This window comes from Athene cunicularia (assembly GCF_003259725.1).
Source record: "Athene cunicularia isolate RWA chromosome 2 unlocalized genomic scaffold, athCun1 chr2_part1, whole genome shotgun sequence".
NCBI lineage: Eukaryota > Metazoa > Chordata > Aves > Strigiformes > Strigidae > Athene > Athene cunicularia.
In genome coordinates, this window is record NW_020799095.1 from 27,919,694 (window position 1) to 27,937,273 (window position 17,580).

The 17,580-nt window shown below is 36.1% G+C and overlaps 1 protein-coding gene across 2 annotated transcripts in view; it reads left to right on the forward strand.

The window, feature by feature from the left end:
* Nucleotides 1-395: 395 nt before the first annotated feature.
* The window catches only part of KRIT1 (KRIT1, ankyrin repeat containing), a 20,165-nt gene continuing 2,980 nt past the window's right edge, over nucleotides 396-17,580 (forward strand). Inside the window, exons 1-16 of one of the 2 annotated variants that reach the window (XM_026843780.1) lie at nucleotides 396-704; nucleotides 1,616-1,737; nucleotides 2,200-2,359; nucleotides 3,639-3,731; nucleotides 4,638-4,767; nucleotides 6,827-7,070; nucleotides 7,363-7,478; nucleotides 7,887-8,030; nucleotides 9,108-9,264; nucleotides 9,547-9,654; nucleotides 11,277-11,433; nucleotides 12,710-12,861; nucleotides 13,520-13,686; nucleotides 15,818-15,905; nucleotides 16,540-16,746; nucleotides 17,049-17,165. In XM_026843780.1, coding sequence (XP_026699581.1) covers nucleotides 1,636-1,737; nucleotides 2,200-2,359; nucleotides 3,639-3,731; nucleotides 4,638-4,767; nucleotides 6,827-7,070; nucleotides 7,363-7,478; nucleotides 7,887-8,030; nucleotides 9,108-9,264; nucleotides 9,547-9,654; nucleotides 11,277-11,433; nucleotides 12,710-12,861; nucleotides 13,520-13,686; nucleotides 15,818-15,905; nucleotides 16,540-16,746; nucleotides 17,049-17,165 — 2,142 coding nt within the window. In that variant the 5' untranslated portion in view covers nucleotides 396-704; nucleotides 1,616-1,635. The remainder of the gene's footprint in view (nucleotides 705-1,615; nucleotides 1,738-2,199; nucleotides 2,360-3,638; nucleotides 3,732-4,637; nucleotides 4,768-6,826; nucleotides 7,071-7,362; nucleotides 7,479-7,886; nucleotides 8,031-9,107; nucleotides 9,265-9,546; nucleotides 9,655-11,276; nucleotides 11,434-12,709; nucleotides 12,862-13,519; nucleotides 13,687-15,817; nucleotides 15,906-16,539; nucleotides 16,747-17,048; nucleotides 17,166-17,580) is intronic. The other variant, XM_026843781.1, reaches the window with a different exon arrangement.

Sequence of the window (17,580 nt, forward strand, 5' to 3'; positions counted from 1 at the left end):
GGCTGCTGGGGCTGCTGTCGGGCGGCGCAGGGAGAGGCCCGGCCGAGGCGCGTTCTCTAGAACCTGCATCCCTTGGGAGGGGGGCGAGTGGCTGGCACCTGGATTTGGTCAGGGTCGGTTCACCGGGGGTGCCTTCTCAAACTGGTCGTCGTTATTGTCACACCCTCGCAGCCCCGCCCTTCCTCATCCTCTGCGCGTGTTTTCTGGAGTCGTACAGCAGCTCTGGGGGCTGGCTGTTCCCCAGACATCCTCACCCCGCTCTGGATTTAGTGCAGAGCACCGGCAGAGGGAGCTGACCCGCTGCACGGTGCCTGCACACCAGCCTGTGCCCCAAACCCATATATCCCGGTACATGCAAGGAGACCCAGGGAGCAGCTTTTTTCAGCTACCCATAATGGATGGGTGTTTCTTGTTCCTTTCAAAACTCTTAGTATCCCAAAGTATGAGCTCTCACAAGTCAGCACGTTGCTTATTTAATGTTTATAGATGCTACTAGAATGCAAATCGATGGATATTTCTACTCAGATATTACTGTTCAAGTACCACCATTAAATTATTAACTTATGTATTTACCTTAAGGAGAAAATGAGCCCTGCTGTTAATTTATGTTGGGGTTTTTTATATGTTTTCAGGTAGTCTGATCCCGGCAAAAATACTGGACCAAGGGCATGGGAATCTGAAGGCCTCCGTTTGTCCCAGAAGAGGTGAAGAAGCTAGAAATAGTATAATTAGAAATCCTTCTGGAGGGATTAACCTGTAAAAAGCCTGTTCTTCCTGATGATATGGAATTAAAGGGGATTCATTTGCAGATGAAGAAAATGGTCAGATGGAAGGTGCTAATGACCGGGCAGGATCTTCTTTCTCAAATCTGATATGTGAAGTGATTTAGCCTTAGGAGATTTTCCTTACCGTTTTCATAACATTTTATGACTACAGGATTTGTCACTTTGGGTTAAATGGAATGCTAACCAAAGTTTTATCTTAAATCTGTCAATTTTTTGCAAAAAACAAAGACTTACTCATTTCAGAAGCTCTGTGTTTGAATGAATTGTGCATCAGTTTGCAGCCCCACTGATGTAAAACTATATAAATGAATTATAGTTTATCAGCTTTCTTACTTGGGGTGTGGGCAAGACTGTTGTACTTCATGGGGGGTGTGTGGTGAAATCAAGTATCTTCTTTAAATCCCCGTGGAACTCACAGAAATGCAGTACTTTGTTATAGCACATTTTATAAATTACAGTGCTTGTCAATTTAGAATGGTTTTCAATTTCATATTTTTTCAGAGTCTAAAAATTCTTTGGCCCTTTGCCTGGCTTGCAAAATGGTGAAGATAGTTACAAAGTGGAAGAAAATACACATTTTTATTTTAAAAGCGGGTTAGAGAACAAGATTATTTGTATTAAATCTATGTGATGTAGGATTTTCCCCTTTCATGAAGAGGAAGCAGAATTGTATCAGTCATTGGTATTTCTCTAGCTAAAGGACAATAAAAGAATAATGCAAAGAATCAGTGGATATAATTACTGTGTGCTGAAGTTTACTGTGCTGTTGGATTTTTTTTTTTCTTTTTTTTCAACTGAACCTTTACTTCCTGTTTATTGATTGTTTCCAGTGATAAAATAGGAAGGAGAGATGGGAAACCCAGAAACCACTGGAGATGCATATGTTGCTGTGATTCGTCCAAAAAATACTGCTAGCCTGAATTCTCGTGAATATCGAGCCAAATCCTACGAAGTAAAACTATTTACATTTTTTTATTTATCAAAATTTTTAAAAACAATAAGTTATAGTAAATATATGAAATAGAACAGAAAAGAAAATATGACCATAGCATTGCTTAAATAATGTCTATGTACATAATATATCTACTATGCGTTGTCCCATCCTTACAGTATTTGAACATTTTATGGTTTTGTAATGTCTTTTCAGGGCCTTTTGCCCTGCAGGCTGCTCAGTACAAGGGTGCAGCCTTGTCTTACTCTCTTTAACCTTACAAGGGTGCAGCCTTGTCTTACTCTCTTTAACCTTACTGTTATGGGGGTCATTCCGACTTCACCATCCTCCTCCTCCATATTCAATACTTCCTGAATTTTGTTACTGCTTTTATAGTGGTACAATAAATTTAAAAAAAAAAAAAAGTTCTGTACTTGTTTCAGTTATGCTCTAAATTCCTTTGGTTTCATTATTGTTTGAAAGATTTTGTTGCTTGAAGTTCCCATTGAAGGCCAGAAGAAAAAAAGAAAGAAAGTTTTGTTGGAAACTAAACTGCAGGGAGGCACTGAGATAACCCAGAGCATCTTGGATTATGTATTAGAAGCCACCAGACCAATTTCACCAGCCAATCAGGGTATTAAAGGTAAAAACGTTTTAACCTGATTTATTGCTGATAGCTCTATAAAAATATTTTTTAAATTAAATGAGCATGGAAAGGTTGTGCTAAAGCATGGAATTAGTTTTAAAAAAGAAGGTGTGTTTTGAGATCCATCAAAAAAGATGAAGCCAACTGTACAGCTAAAACCTTTAATTTGCCTGTTTCCCTTTACCTTCCAAATCTATAAAATGCTTACTGATCTTTATTAAGTGAAACCTTGCCTGTCTGTACTGCTTCTTCACCCCAAATTGAGACTTAGAGCTACGCTTCTGGTAAAACAGATTGAAGTGGCTTTTTTAACCTTAAATTCAGCTAAAATTTGACTGAAACTAGTGAATTGAACTTCTAAAGTGTGGTCTGAAGCTGGCATTGTTTAGTAGACAGTATCTACATGAAAATATTTCTGGCATAACTGCATCACAGATATAATTTGATTAGTATGTTTTCTTTTTAATTGCTGTTGCATAGCTGGTCTAACAAACAACCTCATGCTGACAGAAGTTGGTTTAGTCAGCATATGTCATTTCCAGATTGGTATAAACTGTACTGACTAAAGCGCTTTTTTTTTGCTGCATATCTCATCTTTGCTTTGCAAGTAAGGTTATACTGGGAAGGTTGTCAGTGCGGACAAGACAATGTGGCACTAACAATTGAGAAAAGGAGTAGCTGATTGCATGGTAAAATGTTGTGGCTGGCAATAAATGGAGTTGAATGGGTTTAACAAAACTAGTGGAGCAGCAAACATGAAATAGCATTAATGCACATTGAGGAATACCTAGTAAAAACAAAAACTGTGTTTCTTACACAATCTAGAGAGTTTTAAATTGACTCAGACAGAGGGCCCAAGCATTAATATGCATAACTTCGTGTGGCCACTGCTAAAACATGCAGCTGAGATTAGAAAAGGAAACAAAATGCTAAATTCTGTAAGAGTAGAAGGGAGGGTAACTTAAAGATAGGTGACTTGGGGGGTGAATGTTATGAAAAATCTGTTATAGAAAAGTTGATATGAAAAAAGGGGTACCGTCATGTAATTTTCATGTTAGTGGATTATACATACTTATGTTCCTTATTTTTTCTCATTTATTTAGATTTTCTTAGCTTGATTTAGATTATAGCTTATAATAATTTTTTTCTTCCTAGAAAAAAGAAGGTTGAGTCTGGTAAGCTTTCAGATAGCCAACTCTAGATTGTTTTTTGGTTTTTTTTTTGTTTTGTTTTGTTGGTTAATTAATTATTTTGGGTTTTTTTAATACTGTGCTAGGAAAGCGTGTAGTGTTAATGAAGAAGTTTCCTCTTGATGGAGAGAAGGCAGGCCAGGAGGCATCACTTTACATTGTTCCAACTGTTGTGAAAGGTAACGTTGAGCATAATTTCTGAAGTTGCACCCATTTAGGCAGAAGTTCAGTTGAAGGTTTATAAAGAATTTTTATGAATATGGTATATGGCTTTTTCTGTATTTAAACATTGTAAGTTACATTTAGGTGGAAACCTCTCTGAATACTTTAAAACTTGAAAAAGTTATTTAAAATTAAAGAAAAAACCTTTGGTTTAATGTATTGCCTTTGTTTCTGTAATGATAGCACACTTCTGTTTTGAGCTGTATTTGTTCACTTGTTTATATTCATATGCATTAACTTGTATAGAATTTACTGAATGAAAATGTAAATAAGACATCCTATTCAGTTCAGTTGTTTACTCTGAGAAGAATGCTTATTGAAGTCTGTAAATGGTTTTGTTTGAATAAGGAATGGTGAATAAGGTCTTGAAAAGCAAAGTAAATTGCTTGTCAGAGAAGTAATTTTTTTTTTTTTAAAAGTAAATGTCTGTGTGCTTTTGGAGAAGCTCCTTCATTTTTGCCTTACTGATAGGCCTTAAGGATGAAAATAGCAAATAAAAACATTGTGGGGTTACCAGTAACAATAAATACCTCTTCTGGTCCTGAGCCCTATTCATTTTTTTCTGGCAATGGTATACATTTAACATTAATTCCTCAGATGAAGCTGATCACACTGATGGAATAGTAACTGAACACCTTAAGGTTGTTAAGGCTACCCTGTTGAGTTGTGAATTATGTTAAGAAGTATGTTATGTAAGGATTGTATGTAATTTCTATCAATTAGCATTTGGAAAAAAATTAGTTACTCTAGTCTAAGGTTAGATTATGCTCTCGGTTAGTTGGGGATGTGTAACTACAGAAGATGCAGAAGGGAAAATAAGATTCTTTTTATCGATGTGTCTTCAGAGTATGTTTCCTTTTTAGATAATACAAAATATGCATACAGTCCTGGATGCCCTGTGTTCTACTGTTTACAAGACATCATGAGGGTCTGCAGTGAATCCAGCACCCATTTTGCCACGCTTACTGCAAGAATGTTAATTGCCTTGGATAAGTAAGAAATGCCATCATTAAAATATATTCAAATAGTACAAGAAAATTTGTAGATGTAGCGTATAGTTTTCATAGCATTCTGGTGATTTTAAAAGGAAAACACTGTGATATCATTATTTTCTTCATGTTTATCAGAAACTGAAATCTTGACAACATATTTCTCAATCTTTTTAAAAATCTTTTGCAAGCTCAATAATGGTGTGCTTATCTAAATCAAGTGGATTTCTGGAAGTTCTTACAGTGAAGATTTTGTAAAATCATATAAAATACTAGTGATAAATCTTCTGTAAGTGACTTAATTGCTATCTGTAAGAGTATTTGCCAGAGCGTAGTAAAAATATCCTGTTAATTGTATACCATTATGATCTGCATTTAAATTAAACTCCCATTTACAAAGGGAGTGTGTATGCCCCAGCCATACAAGTTTATTTGCAATAGGGAATTATCTTTCAGAAAGGTGATTAGTTTTTTAGCCAGATTTATAGTAGTTTGAAAATTTAATATGTGAGCAGGTTTTTTGGTCTTTTTTATGTACCCTTAACAAAGAAATACTAGACTTACTTAGGTATGAAGTTACTGGAACTCTTGGCTAACATGAAAAGTTACAAGTTCCAAGCTGTTACCTAAAAAGGTCCCATGTGTAGGGTTTTTACAGTTTATTAGTGGAGTTATAATATTTTCAAGTATACTATTTTGCCAGTTGTTTTTTGATACTTAATGAGTGCCTTCAGACTCTAAGCTCTACTTAAGATGTTTTATCAGCCTTACAATTGTGAGAGAAACCTTGGAAGTGTATTAGAAAATAGTTTATACTGATTATTCTTTATGTACGTAATTTGAAAAGTGTTGTTTCAGAGGTTCAAACTACCATAAATAATCTATCTGCCAACTGTTAGAGAAAATGCCTGAAAATACCTCAGAGAGGCAAGAGGGTATTCATAGCACGATGATCACAGTTTTACAGTCCTCCTTCCCAGCAGCACTGTAAGTGAAGAGAACATGGCCTTTGCAGCACATGATAGCTTGGATCTGGGAATTAAAAATCCAGGTTTAAACATACGCACTGAACTGCAGGCCATGTTCTGCCATCCTTACACATAGTTCTGAGACAGACAAGGTCCAAACAGTCTGTCAGTGGATCTGTCTTTCCAAAGCATGTACTTATCTTTCTTCTATGGCTAAATCACTAAAAGGAATTGATTGTTTTCCAGCAGTGTACATGTTTATCTCAAGCTTGTGATAAAGTATGTGCAGAAACCTTAAATACAAACCTGGCTTTCGACTCTTAGTTAAACTGTGCCCCATTCAACATGACACTAAAATAATTCAGCAATTAAGTTAAAATATATTTATCCAAAAATCCTGAGCCCTGTGTTACATTGCATATGTGGCAGGAAAAAACACAGCAGTTGTACAGTGCTGACTTTCTTCTCTAGCTCCGCATAAAAAGGCACTAAAGCTCTTCTGTACTGTCTGTAGGAGTGCACTTAGAAGAGAATAACCTTCAGCATAGGTTTGTGAAAAGACAGGTGGTAGCCTGTGTAAGAGACTTGGCAGTTTGGAAACTACCAAAGGACCTTTGATTTTTGTTTTCCTGCCTCTCCCTAATGAAACACCTATGAGTTAGAAGGCTTAAGTCAGCATAGATAGTGAAACTTGAACAACAAACCGCTTTAAGTTTCAAAATTTGTATGTTGAGGGTAGTAATACTGATAAACTGAAAGTAAATGAAATGGTGACGTGTTGGTGTGGTTAAGTGTTTTGGCTATAACCAATGTTACTCTTACCTTAGGTTATAATTTTCTTTGAGAGTTTGCATCTGCAGGAAATGTGTTTGAGCAAATACATTTGCTTAACTATATTTGGTTAAAAAATTTCATGTTTGGGGATTACTTAAGTACTATAAAATTGACTGGGCACATTATAATTAAAATGATTTTTTTAATTACAATGTGTGGTTTTCATACATGCAACCTTTAATCAAAAAAATAATGGACAGGCATGACCAAAATAGTTATTTTCTACCTGAAAATTAATAACTTGCCCATTCTCTCCTGCAGGTGGTTGGATGAACGGCACACCCAGTCTCACTCCATCCCAGCTTTATTCAGACCATCTCCTCTTGAGAGAATTAAAACAAATGTAATAAACCCTGCCTATGCTATAGAACCTGGTCAAACAGAGAGCTCATTACACATGGGTTATACTGCCCTGGAAATAAAGAGTAAAATGCTAGCACTGGAGAAAGCAGATATGTGTATCTATAATCCTTTGTTTGGATCTGACCTTCAATATACCAATAGGGTAAGAACTGTATTTTCATTTTGTATTTGTGAAACATTCATATGTTTTCATTTTACAATTCATTCATTTATTTTATATGAGTTTGTGCTTTATGTTTAATGTGATCAGATTTCTTTTAGACGTGTACTGCTAAATGTTTTTTCAAATGCTCACATTTGAACATCATTCTCTTTAATTATAAAATGTTACTATCATAACTTTGGTTTCAAGAGAATACGGCCTGGATGGGGGATTGTTTAGCCAAATCTCAGTAAGATATTTTTTCAGTTGTGTTTAAATTATGTCTTCACAGGTTGACAAAGTGGTAATAAATCCATACTTTGGCCTTGGAGCCCCAGACTATTCAAAGATTCAGATTCCTAAAAGAGAAAAGTGGCAACGTAGCATGAGCAGTGTCACAGAGGACAAGTATTATGTTACATTCCTTTTTCATTAACAGATAATTTTGTTATATTACAGTAGTTTGGTAGACTTGGTCAGAATGAGACTCCTTTTTTAGGCCTTTAACTATATTTAAATTCTATTTGAAGTCTCTACTGAAACACAACAATTAAAGGATGGATCATGAGAGGTTTAAATTATAAACATTAGGGAAGCATTTCTTAGAATAATGAATACAGCTGTGGCTTGACTACTGCATGATGAAAATACTAGTTGTATGAATACTGGCCCATTTTAGCTTCATGACCTTCATTTTTATTCTTCATGTAGATCTACAGTTAGTGTTATGTTAGTAATGTTAAAAAAGTCAATGTTCTCAACTACTGAAATGTTTCTGAACTGTGTTTTCCTACTGTTTCCCCTTTCAATTCAAAGGGAACACCAGTGGGTAGATGATTTCCCTCTTCACCGCAGTGCTTGTGAAGGCGACTCTGATTTACTAAGCCACCTTCTGGATAAAAAGTTTTCTGTTAATCAGTTAGATAGTGACCACTGGGCACCTATCCATTATGCATGCTGGTGAGTCAGATAAATATAATTTTTCCAACCAAATGCATTCTTGCTATCGTGAGTCTTTAGTGCTAATCATTTATTACACAGATTCAAGAATGAGAAATCAGAAAAACTCTAGACTTTATACACTTTGACTTTAATATATGTTAGTGTTAACTTTCTGAAGAGAAAGATTACTTCAGGTTTTGAGATGATTTCAATCTGAATGGTTTCAAAGACCAGGTGTGGAGATCATATCATCAAACTTTTACCAATTGCCTCTTATATCTGTCCTGAAGCATCTGTTTTAATGCCTGTTGGAGACACTGGGTCTAGTTTAGTGTGGTAACTTGTACAGTCTTTGTTGGTTAAAGGCTTTGAGCAGTTTCACAGCACAGCAATAGCTGAGCATGTGTTGGTGATGGTCAAGCTTTGAGTAAGAAGCTGGACAAGGTGATCTATAGAGGTCAACTTGTCTGACTATAATTCTGGGATGATTTAATCTGTAAGTGCTTGAGAGCTTTTCTCAGATGTAAAAATGCTTTTGTCTTTATGCAAGTTAGTCTGTATTTGTAGTAGTGTCTGATGATATGAATAACAAGAAAATCAAACTTGATTATAAAAAAACTTATTTGTTTTTTAGTGTTTGTCAGAAAGTTTGCATAAACAGTATACACAAGATCTACCAGTTACCAGCATGAGACTTAAGAGTCTTCAGAATCTATCTGCATGACAATCAGAAGATTTACTCTGATTTTTTTTTTTTTTTTTTTTTTTTTATTCAGGCAACACTGAGCTCTGTTTTGCCATAACTGAATTGCGACAATTACCCAAACTTAGCTTGTTTAAAGCAAGGTGTCTGTAATGAATCCAGTAGATGATTACTAGATCAATAGTTAGCAAAGATGATACTAATTTCTAAAAATTTACTAATGTTTCGATACTAATTTCTAAAAATTTACTAATGTTTCACTGTCTTTGTTGTAATTTCAAAGCTAAAAACTCTTGATCGTGGAAATATACTTTTCCATATTTAGGACTATCCGAAAAAAAATATTTTAGTTTACATTTGCTGTGTTTGTTCTGTTTTAAACCTGTCTGTAGGTATGGAAAAGTTGAAGCCACTCGAATGCTGTTGGAGAAAGGGAAATGCAATCCAAATCTTTTGAATGGCCAACTTAGCTCTCCTCTTCATTTTGCTGCTGGAGGTGGGCATGCTGAAATAGTACAAATTCTACTAAATCATCCAGAAATTGACAGAGTAAGTTCTGTTTGTATATCGAAATAATAGTTTTAGCAACAGTTTCTAGCTTGTAGATGTGAACTGTTTTGTGTCTAAATCACAATGTGTGAAGAAATGATCCTGTTAAGAGATTACCAAAAAATGGTTAAATGTGTTTCATTACCTCCACTTTTCCTATTGTATAGCAATTAAATGTTTGGAACCTGGGATCAAGGATTTTAATTATCTCAAAAAAATGTGTAAATGCTTACCTATCTCCAGTGAAAACAATGTATTGTCAGTGTTTCTGTTTGTTTGTAGCACATTACTGATCAACAAGGAAGATCTCCACTGAATGTCTGTGAAGAGAACAAACAAAATGAGTGGGAAGAAACTGTAAAACTGCTGAAGGAAGCCATAAATAAACCTGTATGAGTTTATTTTCTAAATTATTTAAAGTTAATATTTAATTTACACATAAACTTGTAGAAGAGCTAGGCTCATTTATAGCTGTTATTGGAAATATGCAGTATACTGAAAGTGTAAATATTGACAAACTGATATTTTGTCTCTTTAAATGTTTCTGTGTATATTTATTGCTCGAGAAATACATGTAAGACTTTAAATATGATGGTTTGATTTATTTGTAAGAGCATCACATCAGCTACCGATTTTATGTCTACTTTTGACCATACAACCATTAGCTTTCTTTATGCATTGTCATATGTTGATAAACAGGAGCATTCAGCTGGCTAAATGTAGTCTTCTACAAAATAGGCCTTACATCAGTTAGTTAGTAGGCTTCCTTGGCAGTCAGTGGAGATCTAGCCAGGACAGTAAAGTTTATGATGCAATTCCTCTCATCCTGAAGTACATTGAAAATTAGCAACATGATATAAAACCCACTTGTTTCTTTTCTTTGACTTCCGGTGCAACTTGTATCTCTGTAGGTAGGTGGCAGTAAACTTGTCAGTCTTTCAAGATGTTTTGAGTTCTCTTCATTTCACTCTATACAAATGAATCTTACAAAATAATTAATGAAGGAATTGACCTCCTTTATTTTAGGGATCTTATTCTCCAGCTGATCAAATGGCAGATGAATGCCTAATGACTCTGAAAGACTAAGCACATATTTAAAGTAGATTTCACAGTGTAATAGGTGATATTATGTTGTCAGTTATTACTATTGAATTAATACATTAAAATTAAAAAATATATATATAGAAATTACTACAGCAAAAATAGACTGGTGTTTTGCATTCCAGCCTTTTCAGTCAGTTGTCATTTTCCAAGGCATTCTTCTATTTCCTAGAAGTTTTTAGGACTGATGTCTCAGTTCTTGACAATTGAGTAGACTTGAAGAAGGGAAGTAACATATTCCTGCAACTGCTTTATTCAAGCAGCTGAAACTTTTAACCTGTTAGAGAGATGAACACAAGGAATTTCACTGACTTATGAATTGTGTCTGTATGCTTTAAGCACTTGATTTAAGTACATCTTTTAGGAAGCATACTCTGGGACCACATGCAATTCATTGAAAGCTGTGGGAGTTCTGAAGGGGAAAAAATATTTATTAGGAGTAATATTATACAAATGCTAAAAGATCTTAGTGAAATTGTGTTCTTGCTGTACTGAGATCTGTGTAAAGTGTGATGCTTCCCTCTGAAAAAACAGTCTTTTTAATATAGACTAATGAGGAGAATAATTTATAACGTGCCAGTAATAGTGAGGTGGACATTTTGGGATATGCATAGGCAGCTGAGCCCAGATCCCTCAGGGAACTTTTAAATGCCTACTTTGCTTTTGAGTTCAACAGAAGTGAAGTCCTTAAAATATCATCTTTCTTATAGTTATTGTGGTAGAAGCACAATCTTGTATAGGACATAAAACAAGTAATTTTGACAAATAATAAGTATGTAGGAGTTGTGCAGTGTTGTTCTTCGGAACAGTGGATGTTGCTGAATTATGATAAAATTGCTTTCCTCTTCAGAAGCACCAGCAGAAAGGATTTTAACAAGTTCTTTGTTTAATATGTTTAAATTTTTATGTAGTATGAAAAGGCACGAATTTATCGTATGGATGGGTCATATCGCTCTGTTGAGTTGAAACATGGAAACAATACTACTGTACAGCAGATAATGGAGGGGATGCGTTTGTCTCAAGAAACTCAGCAGTACTTCACTATCTGGATTTGTTCTGAGAACCTCAGTAAGTAACAAGGAAGATTGTTACACCTGAGAGTTTATCATAGCTTTTTCATTTCTGCTTGCCTTTAGAAAAAAACAGTATTTTTTTAGGAAAATAGGAAACATGCTCTCTGACAGTTCTGTATTACTCTCTATCAGCTTTTAAAAGACATTTTTCAGGAGTTAATTTGTATCTAGGTCATTTTGTTAATTCACTTTGCCCCTGCCAGAGACTCCCTAATCCCTATAGGTCTCACTCGTTATACCTTTTGCATAGAGCATGAGACCAGCTTTTCTGTTTTCTCTGCTTAAACTTTCTTTAAACTGATCCAGTAGATCAACTGCCAGCCTTTACAGCCTATTCTCTAGATATTTAGCTTAAGTTTGAAAATCAGCTTCAAACTGATGAACAAATTTCATTCTAAAGCGTATTTTGAAGTTAGTTGTGTACAACTGTAAAGACCATAGTTTTCTTGTTTTTAGGATGGATAATTGTTTTCTGTATTTGAATGTAGGGTAGACAAGTTCATGAAAAGATTATTCTCAGTGAAAAGATGTTGCACTATAACATGTCCTTTGAAGTTTTAAATATAAGGAGAAGTGTCACAGTGTAAGAGCCGGGGCAGTGAGGATGTGCCAGATACAGCCTTCTAGTTTCTCACGACTAGAAAACAGCCAAGCAGTAGTAATCACAAGGACAGGCAGGGTAAATGAATGAGCCTAACTGAAGGTATGGACTCTAGTACATAGTAGGACTGCAGTCTGAAGTTCTGTATTGATTTCTCAGCTCTCATGCAGACAGAAGAGCAGGAAACATTGAATGACTGTAGCCTGTTAAGAATCAAGACATTTTGCAGATGATAAAAAAAGAATGTCCATTCTGAAAAATGTATGGTTTATATACATTCAAAAATTGGAAATACATTTATAAGATAAGCTATCTCTGTGTTTTTCTGCCAATTGGACTTTATATTTCTCCCATACTATTTGAGTCTCTAAAGTTTTACTGGTTTTTAAAGTCCGTCTTCATATTCCATTACATTTTTAAATACAACTTCACGAGAAGCTGAAAATAACAGAGACACATCACTAGTGCATATAGTGAATTGATGCTGAGAGTTTTGTCAAGAAATCTGTATTTTAAAACCTTTCGTACATAGAATTTAGAAAACATAGGGAAAAATGTTTGTTTATGAATCTTCAGTTTCAGGTACTCTGGTTTTGGTGCAACATTTAATCGTGGTGTGTGTGCACTCTTTCTGTTTGTTTATTTAGAAACAAAATCTGTTATTTTCCAGGCCTCCAACTGAAGCCATATCACAAGCCTTTGCAGCATATTCGAGATTGGCCTGAAATATTCACTGAACTGACAAACTTGGATCCTCAAAGGGAAACTTCACAGCTTTTCCTGAGGAGAGATGTGAGACTTCCACTGGAAATAGAAAAAAAGGTCTGCACTTGGAAGTGGTAGTCTGAAATCATTGGCAGAGTCAGAACACTTTGACCATCAACACTCACTGTGTTTAATAACTGTAGTAATTTCCAAACTTATTTAAACTTGGATCCCTCTTCTCCTTTTCTGTAATAGATTGAGTCTTCAGGTTCATCCCTCCCTCCCTCCCTTCCTCCTTCCTGCCCTCTCTTTTCTCTCTCTTTTTCTCACCTTCCCAACTGTTTGGTTTATCATAAGTCTGTGTGCCTCAGTCTCTATCTGTCTGGCATACAGCTAAAAACAACCTGCCCATTTTTCCTTCTCTTCCTTGTGCTATGATTTTTCAGATATTTAACTGGTCAATTTCAACAGAATTATTCAGACATATTATTCAGAATGGATTCATGGAGGGGGAAAAACAACCCAGACATCAGTTTTTCTGGGAACCTTTTGATTGGGCATGGTATGCTAGTCACCTTTAATTTGTGTTAGATCAGTGAAGTCTTGAATTGAGTCAATTAAAATATGTAATTTTTTCTATTGCAAAGCGTTACTAAAATGTACACTTCAGTCAGAATTACGCCTTTGTCTTCTGTCTCTGAATCAGTGAGAAATTATAGTTTCTAAGCTCATTTTCCTTTACAAATAAATAATATTTTTTATATCTTTTAAACAGATTGAGGATCCATTGGCTATTCTTATCCTTTTTGATGAAGCCAGATATAATTTACTGAAGGGTTTCTATACATCACCTGATGCCAAGTTGATCACACTGGCAAGTCTGCTTCTACAAATAGTCTATGGAAATTATGAGAGCAAGAAACATAAACAGGGCTTTCTAAAGTAAGTATGCGTGTTTAAAACTTATGGGTCTAGATTTAGTATTTTTAGAAGGCACTTTCTATGGAACTCTCAAATTTTAGGTATTTTTCTAGATCACTGAGTTCTAGTTCAGAGTAATCACATAACCCTCACAGCATTAATAGAAGCTGGACATGGGGTCTGAAAAATATATTGATCTTAATTACTGCAGTCCCAGGCAGAGGGAGATTGGTTCTGTATTCTCTTAAGTCTATACTGAGATACAATAATACCAAAATGGTTAACAGTATTCATGTGAATGAAGGGTTTTGACAGGACTGTTACTTTGGACAGTGTTGACGACACCTCTTACTATGTCCAGTTAGACCAACTTCTGGGACTGACTTTCCTCCCGCTCTGAAGAAGACAGACCATGCAGAGATACTATTTCTGTTCTCTGGTTTGTATGTGAATTGGTATACTAAATTGGTCAGAAACATAGCACCAGTAGGGCTCTGCCAGATGGTGCTTTTATCTCCCCTTCTCTCTGCTTGCCAGCACAACAGTAGCTGAGCTGTTCCAGGATATGGATTTTTCCTCCCACGTACATTTTTGCAGCAGTATCTGACTACATCAGGATTCCAGTTCTCTATTGCGTGCACCTCCACGCCCTTCTATCTCCACCTCAATTCATTCATATCAGCAGCTGTGCTATTCTGGAATGCTGCTCTACTTCTTATCTCCTCTCATTCACAGCATCAACTGAGCTGTCTTGGCTTGATTTTTTTTGGTTGTGTTCTCCACCATCAGTGAGTCAGGGTGTGTTTTCTGCTAGTTACTCTGATGTGTGGGCTGCCTCTGAAAGGGCTGGCTGTACTGACTGCACTTGCTTGTTCCTTCCTTTTCCCACTGTTGGGTGTAGAGGCATTACAGAGTGAGCTAGGTGAATGAGCTCACTGGCTGGAAAACTTCTGGCTGGGCCGTTCGATAGGTTCAGCTGTTGACCCATCTTGTCCTGCAGTTACACAGTTGGTAGATCAAGCATAAGGAGAACTGGGTTTAACTGAGACTGCTCACCTGCAGGAGTGTGCAGATAAATGCAGCAGGGTTTAATATGAAACTCCACCCTGCTGAATCCCAGCAGCTGCAGGGTGGTGTTCCTTTCCACCCTGAGGCAAGTCAGCAGCGTGGTTCTGAGTTGATCCTGTGCAATGGAAGTGTTTTGCTCTATAGACAGGACTACTTGGAAAGATGGTTTGCGCCAGATGAAGAGCCTCATGGGCATTTAGGCATGCTTTCCACCCATATTCAAATGAAGATGTTGCAAAATATCATGGCTTGTTCTTACTCAGACAGATGAAGAGATTAATATTATGAATTCTTTTGTAGTTGACATAAATGTTTATTAAAAGACTGGTCATTTCAAAATTATATCCAGACTGTTTGTATGGGAGTATCCTTGACCTTAAAGATCCAGATGCATTGTTATCTGCAGGGTTTTTGCTTGGTAGATCATATGTGCAGTTACTGACAAACATAATTTAAAATGACTAAACAGGTTGCATCATGGGGTTTTTGATACTATCTTAATTGTGCATAAGAGCAAACTAGTAAAGGCTTCCTTTTACTGTTTTTTGTTTGCTGTGGTTTGGGTCTTTTTAAAAAGGCACTTTATATAAATAACTTCACTTTCATGTCATGCAATATATAACTTTCACGTGGAAATTAATTGGGCCAGGTCCTTGGTGGTGCTGAAGACAGCAGTGAAGGGAGGAGTATCTATAAACTGTCATCTTTTCTGAGCCTGTGATATTCTGGTGTAAATGGCTATTCATACATAATTTTGGCTTCAAAATTGGAATTCAAACTGGTCTGTAATCAAGTAAGAGTCATGTGTTCTGCTGCTGGCATTTCCACTCCCTTCAGTGTCTGTGATGCATGATACAAAGTGTAGAACACAAATGTGGATCTCCCTTAACTGAGAATTACACTAGATCTTAGGAAGGCTTAGCTTACATTTCAAGAAAGCTGCTCATCTGATGAGGCAAAATAGAGTAGGACCTGACTGTCCAGCTCAATACATGACTAGAAGATACAAATTGGCAGATGTTGTTCTTTCTCCTTACTTTGTTTAGTGAAGAAAAACTTTTCTTCTGCTTTGTTTTTCTGTTAGTGAAGAAAATCTTAAATCCATAGTACCAATCACTAAACTAAAAAGTAAAGCTCCTCACTGGACAAACAGGATACTTCATGAATACAAGGTAAGATAAACAATCAAATAGAAAATCCTGTGTTAAACATTTTTGACAGTTCGGTTGTCAGTTAATGAACAAAACTACTGGTATATAAAGGTAGAAATATGTATGTTCTGAATGTTTGGGATGGTTTGTTGGAATGCTGTTTTTCTTGTACAGTTACAGTTGATCTGTTTGTTAGAAGTAAATATAATTGTAATCTGTTCATTTATATTTGTGTTAACTGTGTATTGGGGATACTGCCAATTCAGGTATACATATAAAAAAAAAAATTTACTCTGACTTCTATTTTCACATCTGCTTGTAGCAATTGATCCAAAAGGTCCTTTTTGCCAGTGTAACTTGTATGTTAGGGATCCGATAGTGCTGCTGATGTGCATAATAGGTGATATTATGTTGTCAGTTATTACTATTTGAATTAATACTGAGGCTCGTACAGGTGTTTGCTTTCTTCCTTGGTCTCTTGCCATTTGAACCTTTCTGTGGCTCTAAGGTTTAATTTAGATGTGGGAAGATGTTTGCTGGGAGAGCACTTTGAGAATACTCCTTTAGTGGGATTTCCACTAAACAGTGGATTTTCTTCAAATAACTACAACTATTTGGGAAGTCCTGTTGATTGCCATTTTTCCCTTATTTCTAGAATCTCAGCACCAGTGAAGGTGTAAGTAAAGAGATGCATCACCTTCAGCGCATGTTCTTGCAGAATTGCTGGGAAATTCCTACTTATGGAGCAGCTTTTTTCACAGGACAGATATTCACCAAAGCAAGTTCAAGTAGCCATAAAGTCATCAAAGTGTATGTAGGAGTAAATGTAAAAGGGCTGCACCTCCTCAACATGGAAACAAAGGTCAGCTTAAGTGAATGCCAATGATAACTTAAGCTTAATTTCTTCTCTTAAATTCTTTCTGATAGTAGTTTCACAATTGTTTAACTAAACTTGACTGTGAAGATTTCCAAGATTTTAAGATCTTTATAAGGTACTACTAATAGAAAGCCTTGTAAGTTTCTACTTTACTACTTTGTAAGCTACAACTAGATTGTCAGACATACTGTTCTAAGTCAGAATCCTGTCTAAATAAATGAAGGAAAGTTTGGTTTGTAAGTATGGAGAATATTTTCTGAGTGACAGTTTTGTACATTTCATTGTAGGCTTTACTCCTCAGCCTGAAGTACGGTTGCTTTATGTGGCAGTTGGGAGATGGAGATACATGTTTTCAAATTCACAGTCTGGAAAACAAAATGAGCTTTATTGTGCACACCAAACAGGTAAGTGTTGTCATTTTTTCATCCTTTATGTTCAATTATTTGTTCATAAACTAGATACATGCCTCTTCTCTCTTGAGATTGACCACCCTTGTACAGTATAAAAGAAGCCCAGGCCAAGCTCCCACAAAAATGATCTTAAATCTTTCTTTTTAGCATTTCAGAATGTTTGCTTGTTTTCCTAGCATGTGAAGCCTTTAGGGCTCTAAATACATAAAATCCATCTGTAATCATTAGGGTAAATCTTTTTTTTTATTGGAACTGTTGTATGTTGGGCTAAGGCCAACTGTAGGTGTTTCCATAAGGCCAAATGCCAGGGACCGCACTTTGGCCACAACAACCCCCAGCAGCGCTACAGGCTTTGGAGGAGTGGCTGGAGAGCTGCCAGTCAGAGAGGGACCGGGGGGGGGGGGGGGGG